Here is a 25,667-nt window from a genome sequence, read left to right on the forward strand (position 1 = left end):
GTGAAGGTTGCAGTGAGCCGACATCACACCATTGCAGTCCAGCCTGGGCAACAAGAGCAAAACTCTGTCTCAAAAAAAAAACAAATTAGTCATGTATTAATTGAGATTTGCAGGGCCGTGTCTTTTATATAAAACAATGCACAATGCACTAAGCTCCATGGTGTTTGAGAGACAGAGGAGAACAAATACCATCCCCACCACTGGGTAGTTTAAGATTGTCTGTATCCAGTATATAGCAATTATAATGAGTTCTAAAATGTTTTTCTATTGAGATACAGTTTACATGAAATGAAGTGCTCAGATTTTGAGTGACAGTTTGATCAGTTTCAAAGAATGTGCACACCTAATCAAAACACAGAACATTTCTGTAACACCAGAAAATTCCCTCTTGCCCTTTTCTAATCAATCACAAACCCCTCCCCTATAACCATTGATGTGATTTTTGCCTATACCTTTATATGAGTGGAATCATGCAGAAGATACTATTTTGGGTATCTTACTTTGTCTTCTTTGTACCCCTTTGTGCAAATCCTCCCATCCCTAGACCTCGACAACTGCTGGTCTGTTTTCTGCCCCTGTAGTTTTGTATGAATTCTTTATGTATTCTGTTTGCCCAGGCTGGAGTGCAGTGGTGTGATCTCAGCCCACTGCAACCTCTGCCTCCCAGGTTCAAGCAATCCTCCCACCTCAGCCTCCTGAGTAGCTAAGATTACAGGCATGTGCCACCACACCTGGCTAATTTTTTTTGTATTTTTTATCAGATATGTATTGTGAATAAATACCTATTGTGAATAAAATTCTTTATTAGATATGTATTGTGAATATTTTCTTTCTCCACTTGCATTTCTGTTTCCTTAGCAGTATCTTTACAAGAGTACTTTTTTTTATATTTTAATGCAGTTTAATTTACCAATTTTTCCTTTATGGCTCATACCTTGGGTATGCAAAGTAAGAAATCCCTACCCCCTTGAAGGTAACAGAGATTTTCTCCTATGTTTCTTCATTTTATTCATTCCTCCTGTTTTCTTTTAAATTTGTACACTTTTAGCTTTTTTCATTTAGGTCTGTGACCCATCTCGAGTTAATTTCTTGTTCTTAGTATGAGGTAAAGTTGGTGCTGTTGTTTTTCCCCCATAAGGATATTCAGTTATTCCAGCACTTTTTTTTTAAAGACTTCTCTTTGTTCCCTTGGTACTTTTGTGGGAAAAAAAATTGACCATCTTAGTGTGGGTCTATTTCTGGACTCTGTTCAGTTTCATTGATGTATGTATCTGTGTCTTCACCAATACCACACAGTTTTAGTTACAGTAACTTTATATATCTTGAAATCAGATAGTATAATACCTCCAGTTTTGTTATTTTCTAAAGTTGTTTTTGACTATTCTAGGACTAGAATTTCTACACAGTTGCTTATTGGAACTTTGATGGGATTGTATTTATTTTCTTAAAGGCTCACCTACAATGTGTTGTAAAGCTTCTGAAAGTAAGTAATGACTTGTCAGTTTTAATTGACATTACTCTGGTTATGAGTGAATATGAGGATCTTTTGTTATGTTTGAGGACTGTTTTTCTTTGAACTGATTTTTTTTCATTTTTCAAATTTTTTTTATTATACTTTGAGTTCTGAGGTACATGTACAGAACGCGCAGTTTTGTTACATAGGTATACACGTGCCATGGTGGTTTGCTGCACCCATCAACCCATCACCTACATTAGGTATTTCTCCTAATGCTGTCCCTCCCCTAGCCCTCCACCCGCCGACAGGCTCCGGTGTGTGATGCTGCCCTCCCTGCGTCCATGTGTTCTCATTGTTCAACTCCCACTCATGAGTGAGAACATGTGGTGTTTGGTTTTCTGTTCTTGTGTTAGTTTGCTGAGAATGATGGCTTCTAGCTTCATCCATGTCCCTGCAAAGAACATGAACTCATCCTTTTTATGGCTGCATAGTATTCCATGGTGCATATATGCCACACTTTCTTTATCCAGTCTGTCATTTGTGGACACTTAGGTTGGTTCCAAGTCTTTGCTATTGTGAATAGTGCTGCAATTCACATACGTGTGCACGTATCTTTATAGTAGAATGATTTATAATCCTTTGGGTATACACCCAGTAATGGGATTGCTAGGTCAAATGGTATTTCTAGTTCTAGATCCTTGAGGAATCACCACACTGTCTTCTACAATGGTTGAACTAATTTATACTTCCACCAACAGTGTAAAAGCATTTGTATTTCTCCACATCCTCTCCAGCATCTGTTGTTTCCTGACTTTTTAATGATCACCATTCTAACTGGCATAAGATGGTATCTCATTGTGGCTTTGATTTGCATTTCTCTAATGACCAGTGATGATGAGCTTTTTTCCATATGTTTGTTGGCTGCATAAATGTCTTCTTTTGAGAAGTGTCTGTTCATATCTATTACCCACTTTTTGATGGGGAGAAAATTTTTGCAATCTATCCATCTGACAAAGGGCTAATATCCATAATCTACAAAGAAATTAAACAATTTTTTTTCCTTTTTCTAATGGTTATCCCTCCCGCTTCAATTTATAGACCTCTTCATATACATATATATATATGAGAGATTAGCCCTTATCTGTGATACAAGTTATTTTCTCCCGGTTTGTTATTTATCTTTTGGCTTTGTGTTGACATTTACTTCACAAAACATATTTGTACATACTATGTTATCAGACTTATCTTGATACTAGATTTTGATTCATGGAGACTTTCCCACTCCCACATTTTATATTTTTCCAAATGACTATCCATTTGTTACAACACCATTTACTATAAAGTAGAATTTTTTCCCAGTTAGTTGGGATGTTACCTATATAATAAACTAAATTTTTGTATGTATTTTGGTTTATTTCTAGACTTTCTATTCTGTTCCATTTGCCTGTCTTTCAATTCACATACCAGTACAACACATTTTTAACTATAGAGACTTTATAGTATGTTTTAATATTTGGTAGAGCTAGTTGCACAGCTTTTCCTATACATTGTCTTCTAGTAGTTTTATAGTTTCAGGTATTAGATTTAAGAATTTAATCCGAATGGCTGGGCACAGTGGCTCACGCCTGTAATCCCAGCACTTTGGGAGGCCGAGGCAGGCAGATCACGAGGTCAGGAGATCGAGACCATCCTGGCTAACACAGTGAAACCCTGTCTCTACTAAAAATGCAAAAAATTAGCCAGGCGTGGTGGTGGGTGCCTGTAGTCCCAGCTACTCGGGAGGCTGAGGCAGGAGAATGGCGTGAACCTGGGAGGCAGAGCTTGCAGTGAGCGGAGATCATGCCAGTGCACTCCAGCCTGGGTGACAGAGCGAAACTCTGTCTCAAAAAAAGAAAAAGAAAAAAAAAAGAATTCAATCCATTTTGAGTTGATTTTGTACATGGTATAAGAGTCTAATTTCATTCTTTTGCATGTATAATCCAGATTTCTAAACTCCATTTATTAAAGACACTATCTTTTCTCCCATTGTGTGTTCTTGGCATGTTTGTCAAAAATCAATTGGTGGTAAATGTGTGGGTTTATTTTGGGGCTATCCATTGTCTGTCTTCCTTTGGTCTATGTGTCTGTTTTTATAGCAGTACCATGCTGTTTTGATTACTATAGATTTGTAATATATTTTGAAGTCAGGAAGTATGATGCCTCCATTTTGTTCATTTTCCTCAAAAATGTTTTAGATATTTGGGGTTTTGTGGTACAATAAAAATTTTATGATTTTTAATCTATTTCTTTGAAAAGTGTCATTGGGATTTTGATAGGGATTGCATTCAATCTGTAGATCACTTTTGGTAGTATGGACATTTTAACAGTATTGTTTCAATCCATGAACATGGAATATCTTTCTTTTTATTTGTGCCTTCAAGTTCTTTCATCAATATTTTATGATTTTCAATATACAGGTCTTTCACTTCCTTGGCTATATTTGTTCATAAGTATTTTTCATAGCTATTGTAAATACAGTTGTCTTTTTTATTTCACTTCAGATGGTTTAATGCTAATGTATAGAAACTTTTTTTTTTTTTTTTTGAGACAGTTCGCTTTTGTTTCCCAGGCTGGAGTGCAGTGGCGAAATCTCGGCTCACTGCAACCTCCGCCTCCCAGATTCAAGCGATTCTCCTGTCTCAGCCCCCCAAGTAGCTGGGATTACAGATGTGTGCTACCATGCCTGGCTAACTTTGTATTTTTAGTAGAGATGGGGTTTCACCATGTTGGTCAGGCTGGTCTTGAACTTCTGACTTCAAGTGATCCAATCGCTTCAGCCTCCCAAAGTGCTGGGATTACAGGTGTGAGCTACCATGCCTGGCTGAAACTATTATTTTTGTATGTTGACTTTATATCCTGTAACTTTATTGTATTTTATTAGTTCTAGCAGTGTTTTCACTGACATTTTAGGGTTTTCTATACATAATATCATGTTATCTGCAAACAGGAACCATTTGGCTTCTTCTTTTCCAATTTGGATGGCTTCTCTTTCTTTTTTTGCCTGATTGCTCTGGCTAGGTCTTCCATTACTATATTGAATAGGAGTGGTAAGAGTGGACATCTTTGTACCTTTCCTGAGATACTTTTGGAAAAAGCTTTCTGTTTTTTACTCTTGTGTATGATATTAATGGTGCGCTTGTCATATATAGTCTTTATTGTGTTGAGTTACATTCCTTCAGTGCCTAATATGGTTAGAGTTTTTATCATGAAAGGATATTGAATTTTGTCAAATGCTTCTTCTGCATCTGTTGAGATAATATATGGTCTTTGTCCTTTATTCTGTTAATGTGGTGTATTAATATATACTTGCATATGTTGAACCATCCTTGGATCTCAAAGATAAGTCTCACTTTATCGTGGTGAAGGAATGATCCTTTTAATATGCTGTTGAATTCAGTTTGCTAGTATTTTGTTGAGGATTTTTGCATCTATGTTCATCAGGGATATTAGCCTGTAATTTTTTTTTTTTTTTGAGATGGAGTCTCACTCTGTTGCCCAGGCTGGAGCGCAGTGGCATGATATCAGCTTACTGCAACCTCTGCCGCCTCCCAGGTTCAAACAATTCTCTTGTCTCAGCCTCCCAAGTAGCTGAGATCACAGGCATGTGCTACCATGCTCAGCTAATTTTTGTATTTTTAGTAGAGATGGGGTTTCACCATGTTGGCCAGGCTGGTCTCAGACTCCTGCCCTGCTCATCTCGGCTTCCCAAAGTGCTGGGATTACAGTCATGAGCCATCATGCCTGGCCAGCCTGTAATTTTCTTGTATGTCCTTGTCTGGCTTTGGCGTCACGATAGTGTTGGCTTCATAAGATGTGTTTGGAAATATTTTTTCTTCAACTTTTTGGAGTTTGATAAGGATTGGTCTTATTTCTTCTTTAAATGTTTTGTAGAATTCAGCCCAGAAGCCATCTGATTCTAGGCTTTTCTTTAATGGGAGACTTTTTATTACTGATTCAATCTTTTTTTTTAATCAGTCTATTTGTTATCAGTCTGTTATCAGTCTATTTTATCAGTCTGTTTGTTATCAGTCTGTTCAGATTTTCCTTTTCTTTGTGATTAATACTTGGTAGGATTAATACAGGTAGGAATTTTTTCATTTCTTCTAGGTTATCTAATTTGTTGACATAATTGTCATCATAGTCTCTAAAGATAATTTGTATGTCTGTAGTATCCATTATAATGTCTCCTTTTTTATTTCTGATTTTACTTGAATCTCCTCTCCTTTTTTATTAGTTATTCTAGCTAAAAGTTTGTCTGTTTTATCTTTTTCACAAGTTTTGTTGATTTTTTTTCTATTGCTTCTCTAGTCTCTATTTCATTTATTTCTGCTCTGATCTTTATTTTATCCTTGCTTCTGTGAACTTTGTGCTTAGTTTGTCCTTGTTTTCCTAGTTCCTGGTTTTCTAGTTTCCAATTCTAGTTCCTATACCTAGTTTCTAGTTATAATGTTAGGGTGTTTGAGATCTTTCTTCTTTTTTGATGTAGATGTTTATTGCTATAAACTTCACTCTTAGAACCATTTTTGCTGTATACTATATATCTTACATATTTTTGTATGTTGTGTTTCCGTCTTCATTTGCCTCAAGATATTTTTAAATGTTCCCTTTAATTTCTACATTGACCCATTGGTTGTTTGGAAGAATATTGTTTAATTGCCATATGCTTCTGCATTTTCTGAAATTCTTACTATTTTTGATTGTGGCTGGAAAAGTTATTTGAAATGGATTTCAGGCTTCATAAATTTATTAAGATTTATCTTGTGGCTTAACATATGAACTCTCCTGGAGAATGTTCTGTGTGTGCTTGGGAAGAATGTGTACAATTGACCAATTGACCCCCCATATCTGTGTGTTCTACATCCACAGATTCAACTGTGGGCCAAAAATAAAAAAATAATAATAAAAATAATAATATGACAATAATACAAATAAAAAGCAATACAGTGTAACAAATATTTATATAGATTTTATATTAGGTACTATGAGTATCTAGAGAAAATCTGAGGCATAAGGAGTATGTGTGTAGATTATATGCAAATACTACACCATTTTATATAAGACATTGAGCATCCATGGATTTTGTTATCCTCAGGGGTCTAGAACTAGGCATTAGCATTGTGCCTAGTTGGGGTTTACCTGTAGCCTGTGTCCACTGGTGCCAGCCTGGAGGCTGGGTGTATGGTTGCTAGCCCAGAAGCTAGGTCTGTGAAGAACTGGGTCCTGGAGCCATGTTAGGACCTGTGTTCACAAGGCTTGGCACAGGGAAGGCCTGGGCCCTGTGTTTGCAGGTGCCTGCCAGGTGTTTGAGCCCAGGTGTGCCATCCTTGTTCTGGGATGGGGCTGAAGCCCAGGGCCAATGGGGCCTGCCTAGTGCTTGGGTCAGCCTAGTGCAGGGGCAGGACCGGAGACCAAGTCCACCAGGCTGAGCTGGAACCTGGGACTGCAGAATCTGGCCTGACATTAGTATGGGCTTGGAGGCTCAGTTTGCTGATACTAGCCTGGCAATGGGTAAGCCCGGAGCCTGTATCCATAGGGGCCAGCCTGGCAGCTGGGTCTACCAGGTAAGCCCAGAACCTGGAGCTGTGAGATCTAGCCTGGTGCTAGGGCAGACGTGAAGGCTCAGTCCCCGACTTATTTTCTTGATGTTAGGTTAGATTTTGATGGGCAGAAATTTTAGATTTTGATAAAGCCCCTTTTTTATGGTTTGTGTCCTTAGTATCCATTTTAAGAAATCTCTGCCTACCCCAAGGTCAGAAAGATATTCTGTAGTAATATTAGAGATTTAAAGTATCTTATGTTCATCTTATGTCATATTCAGAAAAATTGCTTGTAGGAGTAGTTGACTATAGCATTTTGTTATTTTTTTTCCAGAGAGGATTCATTTTTTATCTTAGGCAGCTGTCAGTACTTGCAATCTTGGGAGCGCCCTCGTCCAGTATCAAGGATTGAGATTATTTGAAGCCGGGATTTGTAGAAGCTAAAAGCATTGAGATTATTTGCAGTCCCAGGGAAGGTCAATCTCCTTTAGGTTCCTCCTTACTTATAAAGTCAAGTCCTAATCTAATCCCTTCCATTCTTGGCTCTGAATTCCAGCTCTCTTTCTCATAGCCCCAAGAATTTAAGTCAGATATTCATGGTCACACAGTTGTGAAATCCCACATGGTAGTGGTACGATTTCAACCTAGGCAGTCTAACTTCAGATCCTGGGTTATTAAAAGGAAACTTCCATGTCACCCCTACCATGAGGGATGAGTTTCATTTGTTTTGCTTCCCATTGTACACCTACACCTCACATGATATGTAGTAAGTATTCAGAAAATATTCATTAAATATAAGAATGAACCTGCTCTTAGTCCATTTGGGATACTATAGCAAAATACCACAGACTATGCAGCTTAAAAACAGTAGTTTATCGCTCACAGTTTTGATGGCTGTGCAGTCCAAGATCAAGGTGGCAGCACATTCTTTGTCTAGTGAGGACCCCTTTCCTGGTTGGCCTGTCTTTTCTTTGTGTCCTCACATGGTGGAAGGAATGAGGGATCTCTGTGGGGCCTCTTTTATAAGGGAACTCATCCCATTCTAATACCTCTCTAAATCCCCATTTTTTATTTTTATTTATTTATTTAATTTTTTGAGATAGAGTTTCACTCTTGTTGCCCAGGCTGGAGTGCAATGGCGCAATCTCAGCACACTGCAACCTCCGCCTCCCTGGTTCAAGTGATTCTCCTGCCTCAATTCTCCTGCCTCAGCCTCCCGAGTAGCTGGGATTACAGGCGCCCACCACCAGACCCGGCTAATGTTTTGTATTTTTAGTAGAGACAGGGTTTCACCATGTTGGCCAGGCTGGTCCAAACTCCTGACCTCAGGTGATCCACCCGCCTCGGCCTCCCAAAGTGTTGGGATTACAGGCATGAGCCACTGTGCCCGGCCCCTAAATCCCCACTTCAAAATACCTTGACCTTGGGTGTTAGGATTTAACATATGAAGTCAGGGGAACATAAACATTCAGTTCATTGCAAATCTGTTCCCCTTAGCAATACTATTAGTGGTAGTTACTTCCAATCTGATAGATTATTGAATAGCATTTTGGGCTTATAGTTGTGCTGTGATTTTATATACTGTTTTGTTGCTTTGCCATTGGTGGTGACTTACTTGTTTTTTGTTGTTTTTAAATTAGTATTTCCATGGGGATTGGGAAAGCTACTGGCAAGATTTACCTGGAAACTTGCATCAACAACTTATTGATCTTTATTTTGTGGTTGGTATTTTATTCATATTAGAATCTCCATAGATGTTGACTAAATTAAAAATGTAGGTTGGGAGGCTGAGGCGGGCGGATCACTTGAGGTCAGCAGTTCGAGACCAGCCTGGCCAACGTGGTGAAACCCCATCTCTACTAAAAATACAACAATTAGCCAGGCGTGGTGGCGGACGCCTGTAATCCTAGCTATTCAGGAGGCTGAGGCAGAAGAATCACTTGAACCCGGGAGGAAGAGGTTGCAGTGAGCTGAGATTGCACCACTGCAGCGTGGGTGACAGAGTGAGACTCTGTCTCAAAAAAAAAAAATAGGGATAAACAACTTCTCAAATATTTTAAATCTTTATATTTCTTATTTTAAATATTAAATATTTCTTTAAAGCTTGATTATAAAATTAAGTAATTTAAATTTAAGTGATGTGCTTGTCTAAAATTTACACATCATTAGATAATCTTTTCTTTTTAAAAAATCTTTACTCCCTCCATAGAGTTGAACTTCCTCTCTTTTTAGAAGAATGGATTTCTTGGAGTCCAAAAAATTTATGGTTCTTCTCTGGAAGAATTTTATTTTAAAGGTAAGTTGAACTACCTATAGGGTTATTACAACAGCTCAGAGGCCACAGGGGAAAATTCTGACAGCTTGATCCTTGAATTTCAATTTTTACTGTTTTACTTTTCTCAGTACAAAGGCTAGGTTATCTCTTCCAAATATAGAGTTCTCACAGAGAGAGATTAATAGCAGGATGTTATGTAGAAAGGAGAAAAAAGTCTAGGAAACTGCTGCTATTATAGAGTAAAGCTGTGTTTTTGGCAATCTATATATTCTTTTATGAAGTATCTTTTATCTTAATATGAAAGAATTACAGTTATACACAATACAGGACTATTCAGCCATGAGAAAGAATGAGATCCTCTCATTTGCAACAACATCGATGGAACTGGAGGTCATCATGTAAAGTGAGATAAGCCAGGCACAGAAAGACAAACTTTGCATGTTCTCACTTATTGGTAGAAACTAAAAATTAAAACAATTCAACTCATGGAGATGGAGAGTAGAAGGATGGTTAACAGAGGCTGGGAAGGGGTAGCTTGGGGTAGGTAAGGGGGAAGTGGAGATGGTTAATGGGTCCAAAAAAATAGAAAGCATGGATAAGACAGTATTTGCTAGCACAACGGAATGACTAGAGTCAAAAATAATTTGATTGTACATTTAAAAATATCTAAAAGAGTGTAATTGGATTGTTTGTAACACAAGGGATAAATGCTTGAGGGAATGGATACCCAATTTACCTTGATGTGATTATTATGCATTGTGTGCCTGTATCAAAATATCTCATGTAACCCTTAAATACATATACCTGCTATGTACCCATGAAAATTAAAAATTAAAAAAAATTCAAAAATGAACTTGCAAAGTTAATGACCTCTTAGGGCAATTAACATAATCTTTTTTCTTCTTCTTCTAGAGGCGGCGATGTATTGCTTTAGTTGTGGAAATGGTCCTCACATTTCTGTTTAGTGCTGTACTTTTGGCAACACGCTCTGTTATTGTTATAAAGAAGAATGGACCTTTCGATTTTGCTGCTCAGCCTGTCGACGAAGTGCCTTCCTACATCACAGCTTCCTTAATTTCTCCTTCTCCTTTGGAATTGGCTTACGTGCCTTCCAGAAGTACTGTGGTGCAGGGTATTATTGAAAAGGTGAAAATGGATTTAAACCCCCAAATGAAAGGTTAGAAATTAACATTTTCTGAAAAAACATACAGAATTACTAAATCGATTTAATGAAGACATACTTACAACCTTATTAACTGGTTCTTAACCTCCCAAGTAAAACATCGTTGAGATCCTCATACTAAGTATAAATATTATGGACTTTGTTAAACTTGAAAGTTAAATTTATATAAAATATTTTGTTCATAGAGCCCAGAACAAATAGTAATATTTCAAAATGAGATGACCAATTATTATTATTATTCTAAGTTGTTATCCAGTTTTGTGATACTGTTTTTTCTATCTGGTGTGCTTCTTGAACCTGGGTAAGTATACCTCCAGGGGTGTGTGATTTTGTGCCACAGGTCAGTGGTCAGTTATTTAAAACAATGTTTTATATTAAAATGTGATGTGAGTAATATAGGAAGGCTTTAGAAAACACTCAAGCTATGTAGAATTATTTCAAAATCCCTCAGTCTCTCACTTAACTTCATATTCCTGGATCAGTTTCTTACCTCTTTCTCTTAGAGGTAAATACTGTCAGAAGTTTAGGTCGGCCGGGCCCAGTGGCTCACACCTGTAATCCCAGCATTTTGGGAGGCTGAGGTGGGCAGATCACCTGAGGTCAGGAGTTCAAGACCAGCCTGGCCAACATGGCGAAACCCCATCTCTACTAAAAATATAAAAATTAGCCAGGCATGGTGGTGTGCACCTATAGTACCAGCTACTCGGGAGGCTGGGGCATGAGAATCACTTGAACCCAGGAGGAGGAGGTTGCAGTGAGGTGAAATTGTACCACTGCACTCCAGCCTGGGTGACAGAGTAAGACTCTGTCTCAAAAAAAAAAAAAAAAAAAAGTTTGTGGGCGTCTCCCTAGCATACCTCTCTCTACACATGTGTGTGCGTGTGCACACACACACACACAGAGTCAGGCAACTTTTCCATCTTTTTTTGTCTTTCAACAGATATGAGAGTCCTTGGGAGTAGATGCCATCTCAATGCATTCTTTTTTGTTGTTTGCTTTTTTTATCAAAGCATTCTTATTGTAAAATAAAGACTGAAACAGGAGAATATGAAGTTCCCAGTAATTTTTAAATTCTACAACAAAAATATCCCAACAAATTTAAAGTCTATTATGGGTTACTCCAACAGTCGGTTTGGGTTACTCAAAATATTTTCTGATTTCCACTCTGATGTCTTCTTTGATGCATGGAATTTAAAAATTTTTAGAAATGTGTTGCTGAACTTCCAAACACTGGGGACTTCTTGTTATCTTTCTGTTGTTGATTTCTGTTTTAATTTCCTTTCATCAGAGAATATACTCAATTCCAGTTCTTTGACATTTTGAGAATTGTCTATGACTAGTACATGGTATATTTTGATAAATGTCTTCTATGCATTTGTAAAAACTATGTGTGCTGTAGGTTTTGCTTCTGGTGTTCTATAAATGCTACCTAGGCAAAGTAGGCTAAGTGTCATGCTTTTCAAGTCATCTGTATTCTTTTTTTTTTTTTTTTTTTTGTCTGCTTATTATATCAGTCATTGAAAGAAGTACCTGAAATAATACCTGGTTTCCAATCAGGTATTATTAGGATGAAATAGGTTATATATTGTATATATTAATTTTTTTTTTCTTGAGACGGAGTCTTGCTCTGTCACCAGGCTGGAGTGCAGTGGCGCGATCTCGGCTCACTGCAACCTTCCACCTCCCAGGTTCAAGCGATTCCCCTGCCTCAGCCTCCCAAGTAGCTGGGACTACAGGTACCTGCCACCACGCCTGGCTAATTTTTTGTATTTTTAGTAGAGACGGAGTTTCACCATGTTGGCTAGGATGGTCTGGATCTCCTGACCTTGTGATCCACCCCCTCAGCCTCCCAAAGTGCTGGGATTACAGGTATGAGCCACCGTGCCTGGTCTATATATATTAAAATTTATACAATTTTAAGATATTGAAATTTCCAACTGAGATTTAGCTATTTTTCTATTTGCTTATTTATTTTGAATTACAGTTCATGTGATCTTTCCATTGAATAATTTTAAAAACAATATTTTTCAGTTCTGGAATTTCCATTTATCTCTATTTTGAATAGGTTCCAGGTCTCTTGGAAAATGTACCATTTTTAAGTTTATTAACCATATCAACCGTAGTTACTTTAAAATCTCTGCCAGGAAGTTCTGGTATCTGGATTACTTGTTTATCTTTTTTTTTTTCTTTTATGCCATTGAGTTCTATTTTGTAACATGCCTTGTATATTTTTATCAAATCCAAGATGTTGCAGATGAAAAATTTTGAAGGCTCTTGGGGATATTTCTTTATCCAAAGAGGGTTAAATTTTCTTTTGGATCATTATTAGAGTACTGGTAACTTCCCCTGCCCCCACTGAAGGCTGGTTTTAGCTTCACTAAAGACTGCCCTACTTCTGTTTTCTGTTTACTTCTGGGCATAATCCTGGTCCTAGTGCATGATTGATCCTTACTCCTAAGGCATGACCATTCCATGATTTCAGCTGAAAGTCGGGGGTTCAAGAAGGCTCCTTACCTGTGGGGCTTGAACTCCATCCTCTGTCTCCCCAGCCTGGTGCTGCTGCTGAAATCACTGCTCAGCATTTTTGCCCTCCAGCCACTGTCATCTACCTGCCTGTACTCACTTGGAAGACTAGAAGTTCATACCCAGGCTTTCGCCCCTCTTCCTGGATACACATAGTTAATTAAGGCAGCTGACAGGCAAAGATGAATACCTGGGCTGGGCGCAGTGGTTCACACCTGTAATCCCAGCACTTTGGGAGGCAGAGGCAGGAGTTCACAAGGTCGAGAGATCGAGACCATCCTGGCTAACATGATGAAACCCTGTCTCTACTAAAAATACAAAAAATTAGCCAGGCGTGGTGGCGGGTGCCTGTAGTCCCAGCTACTCGGGAGACTGAGGCAGGAGAATCGCTTGAACCCAGGAGGCGGAGGTTGCAGTGAGCCAAGATCGCACCACAACACTCCAGTCTGGGTGACAGAGCAAGACTCCATCTCAAAAAAAAAAAGAGAGAGAGAAATAAAAAGATGAATACCCAGGGAAAACATTTTAGATATCTGAGGAGATCAGGAACAATGAAAGGAAGAAAGAAAATGGAACCTCCTATACCAGGAGAAGCAGAACTAGTGTAACTACTGGAGGGGTGAGGAGAAGAGCTGCCCAGGCGTCTGGAGTTTCAGCTGGGGTTCAGCTCTGCCCCATCACCCCAGGCTGAGGCATTTGCTTTCTTATGCATGACCATGATGGAAAGAACAACTATCCCCAGTCTAGGCTTTCAGGACATGGTTACATGTTTATGTGTGTTTAATGCTCTCCTTATTGGGGCTAAGCAAGTTGGGTATATATTGGAATGAAAAAAGTTGAAAGTTAGATTCTTTTAGGGTTGGGTTTTTTGTTTGTTTTGTTTTGGCCAGGTCACTAGGATTGAAGGTGGGAGAGACAAATGAATTGAAGAATTGGAAGAGTTATTGAAGACATAGGTCCTGGAATCTAAACTGGAAAGGAAACGAAGTTAGGAAAAGAATGATTTCAGATGTCAAGTGATGGGAATGTAAAATGGCTCTTGATCAAAGACCTCTGAAGCTACACATCATATAACCAGTGCACCACCAGCTCCACACATCAATATATTTCTACAGCAGTTTCTCTAGGACAATGGTCCCCAACCTTTTTGGCACCAAGGACCAGTTGCATAGAAGACAATTTTTCCACAGACCGGTGGCGGAGGGATGGTTTCAGGGTGATTCAAGCACATCACATTTATTGTGTACTTTATTTCTATTATTACATAGTAATATATAATGAAATCATTATACAACTCACCATAATGAAGAATCAGCAGGAGCCCTGAACTTGTTTTCCTGAAACTAGGCAGTCCTATCTGGGGATGGTGGGAGACAGTGACAGATCATCAGGCATTAGATTCTCAAAAGGAGCTTGCAGCCTAGATCCCTTACATACGTAGTTCACAATAGGGTTTGTGCTTCTGTGAGAATCGAATGCCTCCACTGATCTGACAGGAGGCAAAGCTCAGTTGGCAATGCAAGTGATGGGGAGCAGCTGTAAATACAGATGAAGCTTTGCTTGCTCACCGGCCGCTCACCTCCTGCTGTGTGTTATGGTTCCTAACAGGCCATGGACCGGTACCAGTCCACAGCCTGGGGGTTGGGGACCCCTGCTGTAGGACAAACCAAAATAAACAGTATACTTCCTCACTCGGAAAATGGAAATAATAATAGTGTCTTATTTATAGGGTAGTTGTGTATATATGAAGTATTTAGAGCAGTTCTCAGCACATAGTAAGTGCTCAGTAAATACTAGATTTATTGTTCAGCCAGGTGCAGTGGCTTATGCTTGTATTCCCAGCACTTTGGGAGGCTGAGGTGGCTGAATCATGAGGTCAGGAGATTGAGAGCAGCTTGTCCAACATGGTGAAACCCCGTCTCTACTAAAAACAGAAAAATTAGCTGGGTGTGTTGGCGGGTACCTGTAGTCCCAGCTACTCTACTACTGAGACCAGCCTGACCAACATGGGTAAACCCCATCTCTACTAAAAATACAAAATTAGCCAGACGTGGTGGCGCATGCCTGTAATCCCAGCTACTTAAGAGGCTGAGGCAGGAGAATCACTTGAACCTGGGAGGTGGAGGTTACAGTGAGCCGAGATCGTGCCACTGTGATCCAGACTGCGCGGCAGAGCGAGACTCCATCAAAAAAAAAAAAAAAAAAAGACTGGATTTATTATTATTATAGGAAACACAGCTTTCTGCTCTGCCACCATCTGTGCTGAGTATCACCATAAGGCCAGCCTGCCAGTGACTATTTGGAAGAGCTGTAGCATCTAGCAATACTTCCAACGTGTCTTCTGTTTCCCAAATAATAATACAAAATATGAAACAAAATGAACAGTAGAGGAAACATTTTGAACGGGAAACTATGTCTATCTCCTCTGTAAACCTGTCCATTTGAAATTTGGATTACTGCTTCTTGGATTCATTCAAGGCAATGGAAATAACCAAACTTTCTGCCTTCAACTACCTGGTCCAAGGAAATCAATCCTGTCTTTCCTCTCTAATCTTAATCTTCCCACCTGGATCTTGTGGTTTTAAGCCTGCCTAGTCATAAAGGACAACTGCAAATATTTCAACTTTATTGGAACTCAAGAGCATTCTGGGTTTGTTCTTTGTGATTCTTCCCTTTTATTTCACTTCCACCTAACTTTTAACCTTTTTTTTGAGATGGAGAAGTGTCATTCTGTCACCCAAGCTGGACTGCAGTGACCCAATCTCGGCTCACTTGGCAACCTCCACTTCCCAAATTCAAGCAATTCTCCTGCCTCAGCCTCCTGAGTATCTGGGACTACAGGCACCTGCTATGACACCTGGCTAATTTTTTTGTATTTTTGTTAGAGACGGGGTTTCACCATGTTGGTCAGGTTGGTCTTGAACTCCTGACCTCAAATGATCCACCAGCCTCTGCCTCCCAAAGTGCTGGGAATACAGGCGTAAGCCACTGCGCCTGGCAACTTTTAACGTTTGATGGTATATTCCATTTCCAGCATCTAGCTCTTACATTTTGATATTATGTTCTATTTCCAGCTGTGTCCCTTTTTTTTTTTTTTTGAGACGGAGTTTCACTCTTGTTGCCCAGGCTGGAGTGCAATGGTGTGATCTCGGCTCACCACAATCTCTGCCTTCCAGGTTCAAGTAATTCTCCTGCCTCAGCCTCTCGAGTAGCTGGGATTACAGGCATGCACCACCACGTCCAGCTAATTTTGTATTTTTAGTAGAGATGGGGTTTATCCATGTTGGTCAGGCTGGTCTCAAACTCCTGATCTCAGGTGATCCGCCCGCCTCGGCCTCCCAAGGTGCTGGGATTACAGGCGTGAGCCACCGTGCCCAGCCTACTTTTTTTATTCTTAAGAGTGGACTTAGTTTTACCAGCTTTGATGATTTGAATTCTCTGAGGCCCTTGTCTGCTCCTGCTCCTGACCAACTCGTGTAGGTTCCCCTCTGATTCCAGCCCCCAAGAAGCTACTTTCAGCTTTGAAATTTATGTGCCAGCTTTGCCTACCCCCTGAGAAAGGGAGATTAGATCAGGCGCTTTGCATCTGGTATTTTGCAGTTTTACCAAAAGTGATGATTATGACCCCTCAGCATAATTTCATAGCCACCAACAATGTTCTTAGGTTTGGATAGCAATCCAAATATACTTTAAGCTACCACCAGATTAAACTCTCTTAAGAAAGTAGAGTTGACTGTCATTATTTGTGGATTCTGAATTTGTGAATTCAACAACTCACTAAAATTTATGTGTAACTCAAAATCAGTAACTGTTTCACTTTTTAGGTCATTTGCAGACATGCAGGGAGTGGCAAAAAATTTTGAGTTCTCCAAGGGTGGTTTCCAGCCTTGGCCAGGTCAAACAAGATGACACCCTGTCCTGTATGTCCTGTTTCAACCCTCATACTGCAAACAAATATTCTTGACTTGATATAGTTAGTGCCTTTTTTTTTTTTTTGCATCTTTGTTCTTTATGTTGGTGATTTTGTTGTTTAATGTCACCCGCAGGCATAGTGCTGAAGTACTGTCTCATGTTCCTAAGTGCAAAAGGGCTATGATTATGTCTTTTTTTTTTTTTTTTTTTTGGAGACAGATTCTTACTCTGTTGCCCATGCTGGAGTGCAATGGCGTGATCTCGGCTCACTGCAACCTCCACCTCCCCCAGCTCAAGCCATTCTCCTGTCTCAGCCTCCTGAGTAGATGAAACTACAGGTGCACACAACCACGCCCAGCTACAGTTTTATATTTTTAGGAGAGATGGGGTTTCACCAAGTTGGCCAGGCTGGTCTAGAACTCCTGATCTCAAGTGATCTGCCCACCTTGGCCTCCCAAAGTGCTGGGATTACAGGCATGATCCACCGTGCCTGGCCCTGATTATGTCTTTTGGAGAAAATATCTATGTTAGAGAAGCTTAATTCAGGCATGAGTTATACTGCTGCTGGCCGTGAGGTCAGTGTTCGTGAATCAACAGTATGTATTAAATAAGGTGTCTTTAAACAGAAACACCCCAAAAAACGGGTCGTGTATTGATCAGTTGATGAAAATGTGACCAGAGGCTTGCAGGAAACTAATTTTGTATTTTCCCTAGGAGTAATCTTTCAGTATTCCCTAACTGAAGTGTCTGTGATGACTTTATAGAACATAACCAAGAATGATGAAAATGGATGGTGTCCAGGATGGGAACATAACATGTACAGCATCAGCACTTTCATATGAAAGTCTCCCAACAGCGCAGGTGCAGCTGTACGCTCCACCAGTACACAGGGCACATTCAGTTCAAGAGCTGAGGTCGATACGGTGTAGACCCTGTAATTATAGGGAAGCCGCCACTTTTGTTTGCCAGAATTTGTGCAAAGTCCTACTTACTTTCTTCTCAAGCCAAGTGTAGTCTCTAGACGAGATATATGGCAGCAAACAATGTTGATGATGAGTTCCAGGCACTGCTAACATTCTATATTTTTAACTCAGCACATACCTAGGCACAGTGCTGCCAGAGAGTAAACTCATAGTTATCTTAGTGGGTACACCTGGATCCAGGAAAATAGGATTTATGTTTGCTATTTACCCTTTCCTCACAATAATAAATCTGCAGATTTTTTTTTTTTTTTTTGAGACAGAGTTTTGCAGTTGTCGCCCGGGCTAGAGTACAGTGGTGCGATCTTGGCTCACTGCAACCTCTGCCTCCCAATTTCAAGGATTCTCCTGCCTCAGCCTCCCAGGTAGCTAGGATTACAAGCATGCACCACCACGCCCAGCTAATTTTTTGTATTTTTAGTAGAGATGGGGTTTCACCATGTTGGCCAGGCTGGTCTTGAACTCCTGGCATCAAGTGGTCCACCCGCCTCTGCCTCCCAAAGTGCTGGGATTACAGGTATGAGCCACCATGCCTGGCCAAAATCTTCAGTTTTATATCAAAATGTATCATCAGTGACAGTCCCTAAGGGCAATCACATGTTTTTCTGACACCGTAGTTGTATCACAATATATCACAACTATTAGCATTATGGACTAGAAAAGCAGTACATTTACTGTTTTTCAAAACTAATTGGACTATCCTTGATACCTACCATCCCCAGCCTGTTTGAGATGCAGTGAGGGGCTCAGGCTGGTGCCAAAATCTTGGACACACCCTCAGCCATGATTAGCGGCAAGCACAGATCAAGCCTTGTCCTGGTGTGTGTCCTTGGGTTCTTTGAAGCTGTTGAGTGATTTAGAAGAACATTGGCAGCCAAGTATAAGCTGGTCATATGGAGTCACACATGAAGCTGAGAGATGTCTGATTCATCTCATAATGAAAGCTGTTACTCTCATCAAAATTTCATCAACTTTGGGAAATGATTATGTTGCTGACTGGAGATCAACATGGAAATCTGGGTATAAAAAGCAGTCAGGGAGGCTGGATCCTTTCTTCCAGTGGCTGCCTCAAATCCAGCAGGCCCTTGAATAATGTCATTTTGTCCAACGTCATTTTGTTATAACTTTGATGGGAAAAAAGAAATTGATTCCCAGCCCGGGCTGTTGTCAGTGTGGAGCTTGCATGTTCTCTCTGTATCTGTGTGGGTTTTCTCTGGGCATTCCAGTTTTCTCCTGCATCCCAAAGATGTGCACTTTAGGGGAATTGGCGTGTTGACATTGTCCCAGTCTAAGTGAGTGTGAGGTGTGCGTGACTGTGCCCTGTGATGGCATTCATCCAGTCTAGGGTTGGCTCTTGCCTTGTGCTAGTCTAAGCTGCAGGGACAGGCTCTGGCCACCTGCGACCCTGAACTGGAATAACTATCTAAATCATTATTTTACTTGTGTTTGTTAATCTGTCTTAAACGTATATATGGCTCACATTATTTATTTCAATGTTTAATATTAGAAGTGTTTTGGTATTTATTTAGATGTTTGGTGATGTTTTTCTGACCCCTGAAAAAAGAAAACAGTAATATACAATAAAAACTCAACTCTTTTTTTTTTTTAATTTTTTTCAGAAACAGTCTTGCTCTGCTACCCAGGCTGGGGTGCAGTGGTGCAATCATAGCTCACTGTAATCTCAAACTCCTGGGCTCAAGTGTTCCTCCCACCTCAACCTCCCAAGTAACTGGGATGATACATGTGGGCCACTACTCCCGGGCTAATTTTTTTTTTAATTTTGTAGAAATAGAGTCTCACTATGTTGGTCAGGCTGGTCTCAAACTCCTGGCCTCAAGCAGTCCCCCTGCCTCAGCCTCCCAAGTGCTGGGATTACAGACATGAGCCACCATGCTGGCCCTTAACTCTTGTTTATATCAATTAGATTATGGCAAAGTTAGTTTCATTATACATCATTTCACTTACAGTTTCCAAGAACCTATTGATGATGACAAGTGAGGGCTTACAGTACATGTCTTGGAGATAAATCATTGTGAATGCACCGTCACCTCTCAGGCTAAATAAATATTAACTCAGGAACACCAGAATCCGGGTCAGTTCCAGAATCTGACCTCATTCTTCCCTCTTCCCTTTGGATAAAGCTGTTTGTTTGTTTGTTTATGAGAACTATAGGAATGCCTCATTTTTATGCAAATATAAAGCAAGTGCCCAACCACCGCATTCACCTAAATGCAGATGTTTTGGAGGCTCAAAACTCAAGGGTCTCCACCCAGGATCCATACATACAGAAAAGACACTTGTCCAGGATGGGGGCTAAATCTTTGGAGTTGAGTGTTATGTTTTTATTTTGCTTTGTTTTTCATAGTTTTTTGTGCAAAAAATGAGTGGAGCAAAGTAGCTGAGGGAACTGACTGTATGCGAGTCTTTTTGAGATTCAGAACTAGTGATACGTTGGAGTCCAGGTGACAAGTATGGCAGGGAGTGGAAACCCTGTTGAGAGACGGGGACTTGAGAAGCATGGAATAGTAGTACCTTTGGTGAGGATGTTGATGTTCTCTCAAGCTATTCCATCTACACTGGCAAAGATGAGGCTCCCGATGGAAGCTTTTGAGAATCAGACAGTTGGGGATTTGCTGCAGGAAGAGTTGTGACAATCAAGCCATTTAAATCTTAATAATAAAACCACATGATATTTCATTTTCCCCTGCAGGCTTTTGAAGCCTTTGATATCCTGTTTACATCAAACACGTTTACTCCTAAGAAAATCTTTAGTGTATACAATTCCACATACAGGTATTTTAAATGACTAACTACTTTGGCTTAGAAGAGTACAAATGACGCCCCAGTCTTTTAAAATTTCAATTAGATTAAGTTTAATCTAGGCTAAATTCATTGATTGATCACCTCAAATATTGAAACATAATTGCCTCAAATATTGAAACAATAAAGTAGTATTGTTCCTTAATTTCTTAGTATTTTCTATAGTAGAGATTCTCTTATTGTAGGATTTTGAATAAATTTCATGGGTGGTTTCTTTTCTTTTGAGTGGAGTTTTGCTCTTGCTGCCCAGCTTGGAGTGTAATGGCGTGATCTCGGCTCACTGCAACCTCTGCCTCCTGGGTTCAAGCAATTCTCCTGTCTCAGCCTCCTGAGTAGCTAGGATTACAGGTGCCCTCCACTATGCCTGGCTAATTTTCGGTATTTTTAGTAGAGACGGGGTTTCACCATGTTGGCCAGGCTGGTCTTAAACTATTGACCTCAGGTGATCCGCTTGCCTCAGCCTCCCAAAGTGCTGGGATTACAGGCATGTGTTGCGGGAAGTCAGGGACCCCCGAACGGAGGGACCGGCTAAAGCCATGGCAGAAGAACGTGGATTGTGAAGATTTCGTGGACATTTATTAGTTCCCCAAATTAATACTTTTATAATTTCTTATGCCTGTCTTTACTGCAATCTCTAAACATAAATTGTGAAGATTTCATGGACACTTACCACTTTCCCAATCAATACCCTTGTGATTTCCCATGCCTGTCTTTACTTTAACCTCTTAATCCTGTCATCTTGTAAACTGAGGAGGATGTATGTCGCCTCAGGACCCTGTGATGATGGTGTTAACTGCACAAATTGTAGAGCATGTGTGTTTGAACAATATAAAATCTGGACACCTTGAAAAAAGAACAGGATAACAGCAATGTTCAGGGAACAAGAGAGATAACCTTAAACTCTGACCACTGGTGAGCCACGCGGAACAGAGCCATATTTCTCTTCTTTCAAAAGCAAATGGGAGAAATATCGCTGAATTCTTTTTCTCAGCAAGGAACATCCCTGAGAAAGAGAATGTGTCCCTGAGGGTAGGCCTCTAAAATGGCCCCCTTGGGTGCGGCCATCCTTTATGGTCGAGCTGTAGGGATGAAATAAGCCCCAGTCTCCCATAGCGCTCCCAGGCTTATTAGGACAAGGAAATTCCTGCCTAATAAATTTTGGTCAAACCGGTTGCTCTCAAACCCTGTCTCCTGATAAGACGTTATCAATGACAATGGTGCCCGAAGCTTCATTAGCAATTTTAATTTTGCCCCGGTCCTGTGGTCCTGTGATCTGGCCCTGCCTCCATTTACCTTATGATATTCTGTTACCTTGTGATACACCAGGTGTCTCTGTGGTCTCCGTGACCCACACCCTGTTCGTACACTCCCTCCCCTTTGAAAATCCCTGATAAAAACTTGCTGGTTTTGCGGCTTGTGGGGCATCACGGAACCTACCGACATGTGATGTCTCCCCCAGATGCCCAGCTTTAAAATTTCTCTCTTTTGTACTCTGTCCCTTTATTTCTCAACCCGGCCGACGCTTTGGGAAAATAGAAAAGAACCTACGTGACTATCGGGGGCAGGTTCCCCAATAGGCATGAGCCACCTCGCCCAGGCAGATCTGTTTTTTATTTCCCTTTAAGATGGAACTTCCCTTTTTTTTTAAAATTATACTTTAAGTTCTAGGGTACATGTGCACAACATGCAGGTTTGATACATAGATATACACATGCCATGCTGGTTTGCTATACCCATCAACTCGTCATTTACATTAGATATTTCTCCTAATGCTATCACTCCCCCAGCCTCCACCCCCTGACAGGCCCCGGTGTGTGATGTTCCCCACCCTGTGTCCAAGTGATCTCGTTGTTCAGTTCCCAGCTATGAGTGAGAACATGCAGTGTTTGGTTTTCTGTCCTCGTGATAGTTTGCTGAGAATATGGTTTCCAGCTTCATCCATGTCCCTGCAAAGGACATGAACTCATCCTTTTTTATGGCTGCATAGTATTCCGTGGTGTATATGTGCGACATTTTCTTAATCCAGTCTATCATTGATGGACATTTGGGTTGGTTCCAAGTCTTTGCTATTGTGAATAGTGCTGCAATTAACATACATGTGTATGTGTCTTTATAGTAGCATGATTTATAATCCTTTGGGTGTATACCCAGTAAATGGGATTGCTGAGTCAAATGGTATTTCTAGTTCTAGATCCTTCAGGAACTAGTGGTTTTTTGAAAAGATCAACAAAATTGATAGGCCACTAGCAAGACTAATAAAGAAGAAAGGAGAGAAGAATCAAATAGACACAATAAAAAATGATAAAGGGGATATCGCCACTGATCCCACAGAAATACAAACTACCGTCAGAAAATATTATAAACACCTCTACGCAAATAAACTAGAAAATCTGGAAGAAATGGATAAATTCCTCCACACATACACCCTCCCAAGACTAAACCAGAAAGAAGTTGAATCTCTGAATAGACCAATAACAGGCTCTGAAATTGAGGCAATAATTAATAACTTACCAACCAAAAAAGTCTTCCACACTGTCTTCCACAATGGTTGAGCAAATTTACACTCCCACCAACAGTGTAAAAGCATTCCTATTTCTTCACATCCTCTCCAGCATCTGTTATTTCCTTACTTTTTAATGATCACCATTCTAACTGGTGTGAGATGGTGTCTCATTGTGGTTTTGATTTGCATTTCTCTGATGAGCAGTGATGAGCATTTTTTCATGTGTCTGTTGGCTGCATAGATTCTTCTTTTGAGAAGTGTCTGTTCATATCCTTTGCCCACTTTTTGATGGGGTTGTTTATTTTTGTCTTGTAAACTTTTTTGAGTTCTTTGTAGATTCTGGATATTAGCCCTTTGTCAGATGAGTAGGTTGCAAAAATTTTCTCCCATTCTGTAGGTTGCCTGTTCACTCTGATGGTAGTTTCTTTTGCCATGCAGAAGCTCTTTCGTTTAATTAGATCCCATTTGTCAATTTTGGCTTTTGTTGCCATTGCTTTTGGTGTTTTAGTCATGAAGTCCTTGCCCATGCCTACGTCCTGAATGGTATTGCCTAGGTTTTCTTCTAGGGTTTTTATGGTTTTAGGTCTAACATTTAAGTCTTTAATCCATCTTGAGTTAATTTTTGTATAAGGTGTAAGGAAGATATCCAGTTTCAGCTTTCTACATATGGCTAGCCAGTTTTCCCAGCACCATTTATTAAATAGGGAATCCTTTCCCCATTTCTTGTTTTTGTCAGGTTTGTCAAAGATCAGATGGTTGTACATGTGTGGTGTTATTTCTGAGGCCTCTGTTCTGTTCCATTAGTCTACATATCTGTTTTGGTACCAGTACCATGCTGTTTGGCTACTGCAGCCTTGTAGTATAGTTTGAAGTCAGGCAGCATGATGTGTCCAGCTTTGTTCTTTTTGCTTAGGATTGTCTCGGCAATGCGGGCTCTTTTTTGGTTCTATATGAACTTTAAAGTAGTCTTTTTCCAATTCTGTGAAGAAAGTCATTGGTAGCTTAATGGGGATGGCATTGAATCTATAAATTACCTTGAGCAGTATGACCATTTTCACAATATTGATTCTTCCCATCCATGAGCATGGAATGTTCTTCCATTTGTTTGTGTCCTCTTTTATTGCATTGAACAGTGGTTTGTAGTTCTCCTTGAAGAGGTCCTTCACATCCCTTGTAAGTTGGATTCCTAGGTATTCTATTCTCTTTGTAGCAATTGTGAATGGGAGTTCACTCATGATTTGGCACTCTGTTTGTCTGTTATTGGTGTATAGGAATGCTTGTGATTTTTGTACATTGATTTTGTATCCTGAGACTTCGCTGAAGTTGCTTATCAGCTTGAGGAGATTTTGGGCTGAGACGATGGGGTTTTCTAAATATACAATCATGTCATCTGCAAACAGGGACAATTTGACTTCCTCTTTTCCTAATCGAATACCCTTTATTTCTTTCTCCTGCCTGATTGCCCTGGCCAGAACTTCCAACACTGTGTTGAATAGGAGTGGTGAGAGAGGGCATCCCTGTCTTGTGCCAGTTTTCAAAGGGAATGCTTCCAGTTTTTGTCCATTCAGTATGATATTGGCTGTGGGTTTGTCATAAATAGCTCTTATTATTTTGAGGTACATTCCATTAATACCTAGTTTGTTGAGAGTTTTTTTTTTATCATGAGGGGCTGTTGAATTTTGTCAAAGGCCTTTTCTGTATCTACTGAGATAATCATGTGGTTTTTGTCACTGGTTCTCTTTATGTGATGGACTATGTTTATTGATTTACGTATGTTGAACCAGCCTTGCATCCCAGGGATAAAGCCGACCTGATTGTGATGGATAAGCTTTTTGATGTGCTGCTAGATTTGGTTTGCCAGTATTTTATTGAGGATTTTTGCATTGATGTTCATCAGGGATATTGGTCTAAAATTCTCGTTTTTTGTTGTGTCTCTGCCAGGCTTTGGTATCAGGATGATGCTGGCCTCATAAAATGAGTTAGGGAGGAGTCCCTCTTTTTCTATTGATTGGAATAGTTTCAGAAGGAATGGTACCAGCTCCTCATTGTACCTCTGGTAGAATTTGGCTGTGAATCCGTCTGGTCCTGGACTTTTTTGGTTGGTAAGTTATTAATTATTGCCTCAATTTCAGAGCCTGTTATTGGTCTATTTAGAGATTCAACTTCTTTCTGGTTTAGTCTTGGGAGGGTGTATGTGTCGAGGAATTTATCCATTTCTTCTAGATTTTCTAGTTTATTTGCATAGAGGTGTTTATAATATTCTCTGACGGTAGTTTGTATTTCTGTGGGATCAGTGGCGATATCCCTTTATCATTTTTTATTGTGTCTGTTTGATTCTTCTCTCCTTTCTTCTTTATTAGTCTTGCTAGTGGCCTATCAATTTTGTTGATCTTTTCAAAAAAACAGCTCCTGGATTCATTGATTTTTTTGAAGGGTTTT

The 25,667-nt window shown here is 39.9% G+C and overlaps 1 protein-coding gene across 1 annotated transcript; it reads left to right on the forward strand.

Moving 5' to 3' along the window:
- The first annotated feature begins 8,545 nt into the window (after window positions 1-8,545).
- LOC129050711 (putative uncharacterized protein CRYM-AS1) lies at window positions 8,546-10,489 on the forward strand. Its single transcript, XM_063717196.1, has 3 exons — window positions 8,546-8,753; window positions 9,242-9,328; window positions 10,220-10,489. The coding sequence occupies exons 2-3, from the start codon at window positions 9,269-9,271 to the stop codon at window positions 10,487-10,489; spliced, it is 330 nt and encodes a 109-aa protein (XP_063573266.1). The 5' UTR covers window positions 8,546-8,753; window positions 9,242-9,268.
- The last annotated feature ends 15,178 nt before the right edge of the window (window positions 10,490-25,667 follow it).

This window comes from Pongo abelii, chromosome 18 (assembly GCF_028885655.2).
Source record: "Pongo abelii isolate AG06213 chromosome 18, NHGRI_mPonAbe1-v2.0_pri, whole genome shotgun sequence".
Lineage (NCBI taxonomy): Eukaryota > Metazoa > Chordata > Mammalia > Primates > Hominidae > Pongo > Pongo abelii.

Coding starts and splice junctions, on each gene's coding strand:
- LOC129050711 (XM_063717196.1), top strand. CDS start 9,269: ATGGATTTCTTGGAGTCCAAAAAATTTATGGTTCTTCTCTGGAAGAAT. Junction 9,329..10,219: donor GGAAGAATTTTATTTTAAAG/GTAAGTTGAACT, acceptor TTCTTCTTCTAG/AGGCGGCGATGTATTGCTTT.